The sequence below is a fragment of the Trichoderma camerunense genome (genome assembly GCF_050948025.1).
Source record: "Trichoderma camerunense strain CBS 138272 chromosome Unknown V8C40scaffold_4, whole genome shotgun sequence".
Taxonomy (NCBI): Eukaryota; Fungi; Ascomycota; class Sordariomycetes; order Hypocreales; family Hypocreaceae; genus Trichoderma; species Trichoderma camerunense.
This window is the reverse complement of record NW_028145366.1, coordinates 2,147,639-2,154,995: the sequence shown is the minus strand read 5'-3', so window position 1 is coordinate 2,154,995 and position 7,357 is coordinate 2,147,639. Positions and strand designations below refer to the sequence as shown.

Genomic DNA, 7,357 nt, shown 5'->3' with positions numbered 1-7,357 from the left:
TAATAAAATCTTAAGGATAAAATTAATAAAAAAAAGAATATTATATTATAACCTAGCTTTTAAAGTTATAATAATAAATTAATAAATTAACTAAACTAAATTAACTTTAATCTTTTAATTAATTAAAAAAAAATTAAAATATAACTTTTTAATTTAATAATAAATTAATAAATCTTTTATTAATTTAAAGAAAGATTAATATTTTATTTATTAATTTAATTTAAGTTAACTAAATATATAAGTTTACTTTATATTATTTATTAAAATACTTAAATAATTAATTATTATTAATATAATAATATTTAAATTAAATATTTAAATATTTTTTTCTATAGTTAGTAATAAAATTACTTATTTACTAACTTAACTACTCCGCTAATATAAACTATAGAACTATTTTAAGGTTTATCCCTTGGGAATAGCTAACCTATAGTACCTATAGGACCCGGTTCGTTATATTTCTCTTAAATATAAAAAATAAACTACCTGAAAGAAATTAATTATAAAAGCTTTACAACGCAGCAATTATATTTTCTTTATATCTTTACAACCACTGCTGGTTGCCAAAATGCGAGACAAATCCTCCAGCATCTTTCTCAATAGTAGCATTATGCACAACCTTGAGCACGTCTGTGACTGCTTCCGAGGGCAGTACAGGCCCAGTGAAGTTGGGCTGATACTTTTGAAACGCCGCTCCCATAGCCATGAGATTATTTTGCTGCTTTTCGTTTGGATTGACTAAGTGGCCCGTATCGACTGTCCCTGGGCATACAGCCAGAAAAAGGATTCCTTCATCAATATATTGCGCTTGGAACTTTGTAATGAGCGTGTTCAGAGCCCCTTTGCTGACTGCGTAAGGGTAGCCGAGAGTCAGCTTCCACTTGGTGGTCATGGTTGGCTCTGCCAAGCCTGACGAGATGGCAATGACCTTTTTCGCAATGCCTTTCCGGATAAGCGGGACAACAAGGTTGAACAGATGCGCGTTACCAACAACGTTTATGCGGAATAGGTCTAACATGTCTTCTTCTAGCAGCTTAGGGTCCGCCAAGCCCAGATCCTGGACATCGTCCAGGCCGGACCAGTCCGAGATCTTGCCTGCGTTGGCAATGACGTAGTCAAGTGTACCATTGGTTATTTTGGATATGATGGCGACAGCGGCTTGAAGGTCTTTGATATTGGTTATGTCGGCCTGGACAACAGTGATGTTGGAGGCAGTAATCTCCGCGGCTATCTTCCTCTCTGTTGCCTCTTTGTCGCGGACCAGAGCAATAACAATGTTATTGGCATCGGCGGATAGCTGCCGAACGAACTCAAACTTCAAGAGTAATAGGATACCGTCAGTTGATACTTTAGACAATCGTAGGTGTCTAGCAGATACGTACTCCAATGCCTCGCGAAGCGCCAGTAACAAGATAAGAGGCCATGTCGACAGCTATTTACGAGAGCTAGTGAGAAATACGTGCTTCGGCTACAATTCAATCTAGGCGCTGTTGATCGTGGTGGTCATTGATGTGTGGGATATGAGCGGGAAAGCGTCGCGTTTTATACATTGTCAAGACATGGCATGATCCACAGCTTTGACACCGATTGTTGGCTGTGATGAAATATCTAGCATCTTCCACGGAGATGCATGGAGTTTCAACCACTTGGAATAGACAGCATTCTCGCGGATAGTTGCTAGACGGCGGAGTTGCAAGGCCTTTGTCTCAGGTTCATGATTATCTTGAACTCGGGCATCAGTTGCAACCCCCGCGCCGAGGACAAAGTGGAATCTCAAAAGCTCGTGGAAAGTTGCCCTGGTGGATTCGGCTGGTTCCGATCTAGCTCCTTGATTGGTCTTCTACCTAAGATCAACTAGGGGGGCTTCATCCTTCATCGGGTTTATGCTAACTAAGCCCGGGGAAGCCCGAGGCCGCCCTCCCTGATGGAGCTGACGGGGAACCAAACTTGTCGGAGTTTCGCTACATTAGACATCTTTTGCTTAGCTATCGACTGCTCTCTTCTGCGCATTGATACTTTCTCTCTCGCTTAAACCTCAGCTTCGCAAAAAGTTGACACACTCACGTATTCCAGCCACACTCAAACTACAGGTATATGGCGTCGTATGCAACTGACCAACAGAAAAAGACTGGAAGAGGATGTTGGACTTGCAAAGGTAGGTAAAGCTTCAACCCTTGCACTAGTGCTTTAAGATGGATACATGTACAGGTATACTGACAGGAAACCCCGAATGGAACTGACATGCAGATCGCCGGGTTGCCTGCGACCGCCAAGCCCCCAGTTGTTCAAAATGCATCAGGTCTAATCGGGAATGTTTGGGCTACGGCGTGCGACTCTCATGGCCACAAACCGGTGATTCCAAAAGAGCCATGGTAGCCATGTCAAGCAAGCGCTCTCTCCTGGCACAAGGAGTCGCAAAACGCCGCTCGACATTGATGTTGATACACACATCTTCCAGAGACATTGACATGTATCACTATCTTCGAAAGCTGCGAAATGTAAAACGTAAGTTTCTTTTCACAATTGTACATGTAGTTAGTCAATAACATCGTACGAGTCCACAGCGGGCCGATAGCTGACAAACTCAGATGAGAGACAGCCGGTCCGCTTCGTCTTCCCTCCACCACCTCTGCCCTGGTCTCCAGGTAATCCTGACTCCAACACCCTAGGACTAGTAGACTATTGTAAGACTCCCGTCTTGTTCTCAAAATCCATTCGGCGCTTGGGGCCACTATCGCTGACTCTCTTCTCGTGCAGTTGCCAATGTGTCTTACTCCACGCTGTCCGTTTTGGGGGTTGATGCCCGCCGTCTGAGAAATCTCTTGCTTCGTATGACTATTTCCAGCAACACACTCCCCACTTTGGCGCTCAAATCATCGCTGCTGGCCGTATCTTCGCTGCACCGTGACGGTCTGCGGGACTTGGCTTTCCGGTATAAGATTGCTGCCATCAACGCCCTGGCAGAGTCGGCCAAATCTGGACGCCCAGATGCCTTGGAATCTGCGCAGCATGCTGCTACCTGCATGCTTTTGGCCACTTTTGAGACGCAGCACCACTCCGAGTCTTCAGGCCAATGGGTGCTTTATGTTGACAGTGCCAAGCACATCGTCCAGACCACAGGTCTTGACCAACGATCAGATCAAGCCGAGCTCAATCCTCTTCTAGATTGGATTTACTATTTGGACATTATGTCGTGGTTTGTCATGCGGCATTGGCGCCATCCTTCCACATTGCCACATTCGACTACAGACAAGATTTCTCTGAGTCGTGGGAAATCTCCCTTGGTAAGTACAGCCGAGCACGACAGGCACATTTATCACATAATGTACATACACAATCGCCAGCATCAAGGTGGCCTGGGCTGACTCCCGTATGCTTCTATAGTTACTGAATCGCCCAACCTCAATTCGCACAGTTTTGGAACCTATTGCCGTCGTCTGCGATATTCTCGTAGAGCCCCATGATCCCCGAGCTCAGGATGTTGAGTACCAAAGTCGACTTCGCTCACTAGAGAGTACACTTATCAATGACCCTGTGGCCAAGACCGCTACAACAGGATTAGATGAGAGAGAAGACGTTATAACAGAGCTTTATCAGCTCGCAACCCTTGTCTACCTTTTCAATGGATCAGCAAGTTCTTGTATTGCAGATCATCAGCTCGACGGCTTGGTCGATCGCGGATTTACCCTCATCAGAAAGCTCAGCACGTGCGAGCGAGCTTTCCCGCTTCTGATACTTGGTTCTGAAGCACGCAATGATGAGGAACGAATGCTCTTGCTCGAACTTGTTCATAAGACTGGGGCAAAACACAACGAAAGCAGCCTCATGCGTATAAGAGCGGGCCTTGAGATGGTGTGGTCACAGCGAGACCTTGAAGCTGATGAAGATGAATACAGCGACCTAAGCTACCTCCACAGACTAGACACTGTCATCGGCTCCGCATGTACACTGCCATTCATTTCATAAACATTTGATGCGTTTGTCAGTTGGAAGAGTTTGTTTCAAAGCATGTACCCAACGGATATCCCTATACATGTAACGCCTGGTCCCGGCTTCATCGTTTACCACTCTCTTCGATGGCCTTTGTCCCGATCCTCTTCAGATCCTCAATCCCCAAGTGTTCCTTCTCAAAGCCAGTTACAGCCTGGTCTAGCATCGCAGCTGCGACTGTTTGTACTGGCAGGGTACCAAATGGCGTCAAGCGGAAGACCAGGCCCATAACAGTCCTGAGCGGGTTAAACGGGCCACCGGTCATGAAGCCAGGCTTGGCCACGCACGCGTCGATTTTGTTTTCTCGGGCGTATGCGAGAACCTTTTCTTCCGTCTCGGCCTATTACAGAATCTAATAGTTAGTACTCTATCATGTCTTTGCACAGCATCCTCATGGGGCACGAAAGAAAATAGAGGGTATGTGCTATACACGCATCTGCAAATACTCAATCATGAATGGCGGTTTCTTCTCCGAATCCGCCTCAAACGGGTCACCCATGTACAAGAAGCGGAACTCTGGCGCTGGATTGGTCTCATGGAACGCCTTCATTCCGGACAGTGTGCTGGTCTGACAGATGCGGACCACCTCCTCGAAGGGATATTTGCGGAGATTGGGTGGTGTGATGCCGACAGTCCTGCAGTGAGAGCCGTCAAGTGTTAGTTGTAATCTGTACCCATATGTCATCGCAGGAGGAAGACTTTGAAGCTGCGAGAAGGACCCGTACCATATGCAAGCGTTGGCACCTGCAAGCTCCTTTTTAACATCATCAGGATACTCTCCATAGTCGCTAATGACTACACTCTTCAACTTGGCCGCATTTTCACCGTCAGGGGCAGTGACGGGTTTGCGAGATAGGGCGACGAGACTTGTGACATCGGGCCGGCGCAAAGCCTGGCTGATGAGTTCCGTTGCAACAAACCCACTGGCCCCGACAATGATGAGTTTCATATTTCCAACTTGGATGCTGTCCGTGGACTGCACCTGGCGGCTTTCAGTCACGATGTGTGGATGGGAAAGGCCGGTTACAACTATGTCGTTTCGTGGATGGCGTCAAAGGTACATGTTTGTAGGAATCAACGCAGACGTTTTAGTCCAAGCCATTAATAAAGTAACTACATGCAATTTTGAATGCCGTGCCATCATATATGCCAAGGCTACATGTAGTCGGTCTATACAGTTCCGAATGCCGCCTCTTGCGGCCCCTGAATAGTAATCACTGTCGACCGGACAGCTCGATTAGTAAACACAAAGTATTTCCTTGTCAGCGGTGTCCCTACCTACGCCCAGGCGGCACTCTTTTGATTGCGTACAACAGAATGTGGACTCTCTCTCGCCATACACATCTTTCAATGCTCGCCTCGTCCTCAGACAACCAGGCAACGGGACGACAAGTATGATGGATATGCCTGTAGTACATGCAACTTTGCCTGATGGGCCTATTAGGAGAGCACGACGTGGCCAGGGGCTGAACCGTGAGGGTCCAAAAGACGCAGCTGAGTCGCTTCGGGTATGTTCTTCGGGGTCAACACGTCAAGAGTCCGTCTCACTCGAATATTTGCACATGGCAGGCTCGCCGCGAGTACAATCGCAAGGCCCAAATCTCGTTACGGCAGCGCAAGCGGGTGGCCCAACAAGCCATCGAGAACCGTGTCGTAAGAATAGAGGAGACTGTGGCAAAGATGGCCGGCGGCATCATAGAACTGGCCGATCAGCTGCTGCAGTCCAAGGCGGCGAAGCTCGATCCTGACCTGATGCAGACGCTCAGGACATGCCTACGGCGCAACCTCACCTTGGTCAGTACGAGTATACCGGAACAGGTAGAGTTCGATCGAGCACCGGCAGCAGACAGCAATCCACCGGACAAACTGCTTGCCATTACGGGTCCAGATCCAGATCCAGACATCCAGGCTACATGTAATCCGCCACCACCAAGCAACCATGGTATAGGGGAACACAACTACAACCCACCCGTGCAAAACGTCCTGGGCAATGGCTGGATGGGCCATTTCCCGCTGCCGAATGGTGGTGGTGGTGCCTCTGTCGGGGGGACCAGGCAAAACTCTCAGCCGGACTCTCTGAGTATCAAGATCATCCACTTCGCCATGCGACGGGCATACTTTGCTCTCGTCGCGGCCGGTAGCCCTGCCCACAGCCTGGCTCTGTGGGCCTTCAAGTTCAGCCTCCAGCAGCGCTCTCGCGAGGAGGTGCTATTGACTCTTCGCTGGGTTCTTGGCCCAGGCCATGCCACGCTCCATCAACTGGCCAAACGTCCGCTCGAAGCCCTTGACGCCCCGAAAAATGTCCCCACGCTCCACCCTCTGGTCGATGATGCAGCGATGCAATCCTTCAAGGACTTGTACCCTCAGGAGACGGAGCCGTTCCTGAGTGCCCAAGATGTCCAGGAGCTCCTGGTGTACAATGGGCTTCGCTACATCGACAACGACGTCCTGGAGCTACTCATCCAGATAGATGCTGATGGACGATGGGTCATGCCCTTTCCAGAGGCTCGTCCCATCCGGCAGCCTTCGGATTTCCTCAACCCAAATGTCTTTTTCCCGTCCTCGAGGGCCACCACCCGCTCCCAAGGCGGAGTTGGGTCCCGCTCTCCCAGGATGACACACATCTACATCTCCCAGTCAACATTTCTGTACCATCTATCCAGCTTTACCGTATGCCTGGCTCACGGACCAGCATTTGTGAGGGCTTGTGTACAGCAGGTGATTAAGGCTTCTCTGATTGACCTTGAAGTGGGCTAGGCAAAATAATACAAGAGCCTCTTGGTGCAACTGTGATGAGACCTGGATCCAGCAGGCGTACCAAATCAGCCCATGTCTATAGGTAACAGTACAGTATCTTGAAAGATCCAAGGGACACGTTATGGAATGCCGAGAAAGTCCATGCAAATCTAGTCAAAAGAGTCTTATCAGTGCTTTACTGCAAAGCCGACATGGTCAAGTATGCGGCGAGCGGAGACTGGATACGAGCCCCCGCGAAGAATGAAACTCGTGTGCTCCAACAGACCGGCTTGGGTGCTTTGCGTAAGGTAGGTAGCCTGCTTAGAGGAACACAGTCACCAGCTTGTACTAACTGATATCCCGTCTCGTACAGGTGGAATTAGTGCCTGTAGTCAGCGCGGAACGGACATTGCGTGCGGCCTCGACGGTCCGTTTCGTGACGCCTCCACCCCGACGGGAGGCGTTCAACGGAATAAGCTTTCTCTTCCAAAGGACGGCATCTCAAGACAATCTTGACAAATTCGTTTCCAGTACACCTTGAGGTACGGGGTTCGGGACGGAATTCGCCAACAATGGGCGACATGTTAGCAATCGTTGAAGTATTTTGGAACTGCTGCGGTCTCCTAGTCGG

General features: G+C 48.6%; 4 protein-coding genes across 4 annotated transcripts; 2 read left to right on the top strand and 2 right to left on the bottom strand.

Annotated features, from left to right (window-relative positions):
* Positions 1–350: 350 nt before the first annotated feature.
* Positions 351–1,867, bottom strand: V8C40DRAFT_165436 (uncharacterized protein). The gene is made up of 2 exons (XM_083211532.1): positions 1,383–1,867; positions 351–1,315 (listed from the first exon to the last, which is right to left on the bottom strand). The coding sequence occupies exons 1-2, from the start codon at positions 1,422–1,424 to the stop codon at positions 545–547; spliced, it is 813 nt and encodes a 270-aa protein (XP_083076634.1). The 5' UTR covers positions 1,425–1,867; the 3' UTR covers positions 351–544.
* Positions 1,868–2,378: 511 nt separating this feature from the next.
* On the top strand, positions 2,379–3,966 carry V8C40DRAFT_263529 (transcription factor domain-containing protein; the record flags this gene model as incomplete). The annotated part of the gene is made up of 4 exons (XM_083219476.1): positions 2,379–2,505; positions 2,589–2,684; positions 2,758–3,284; positions 3,385–3,966. 4 exons carry the CDS (start codon positions 2,379–2,381, stop codon positions 3,964–3,966), a joined length of 1,332 nt encoding a protein of 443 aa, XP_083076633.1.
* Positions 3,967–4,054: 88 nt separating this feature from the next.
* Positions 4,055–4,939, bottom strand: V8C40DRAFT_273626 (uncharacterized protein; the record flags this gene model as incomplete). Its single annotated transcript, XM_083220512.1, has 3 exons — positions 4,055–4,312; positions 4,421–4,625; positions 4,716–4,939. 3 exons carry the CDS (start codon positions 4,937–4,939, stop codon positions 4,055–4,057), a joined length of 687 nt encoding a protein of 228 aa, XP_083076632.1.
* Positions 4,940–5,387: 448 nt separating this feature from the next.
* On the top strand, positions 5,388–7,015 carry V8C40DRAFT_285688 (bZIP transcription factor; the record flags this gene model as incomplete). Its single annotated transcript, XM_083222426.1, has 2 exons — positions 5,388–5,498; positions 5,560–7,015. The coding sequence occupies 2 exons, from the start codon at positions 5,388–5,390 to the stop codon at positions 6,745–6,747; spliced, it is 1,299 nt and encodes a 432-aa protein (XP_083076631.1). The 3' UTR covers positions 6,748–7,015.
* Positions 7,016–7,357: the final 342 nt, after the last annotated feature.

Excerpts from the sequence above, each read along its gene's own strand:
- V8C40DRAFT_165436 (XM_083211532.1), bottom strand. The coding sequence starts at position 1,424 with ATGGCCTCTTATCTTGTTACTGGCGCTTCGCGAGGCATTGGA. Across the intron at positions 1,316-1,382 it reads GCGCTTCGCGAGGCATTGGA|TTTGAGTTCGTTCGGCAGCT; the intron begins GTACGTATCTGC and ends TTACTCTTGAAG.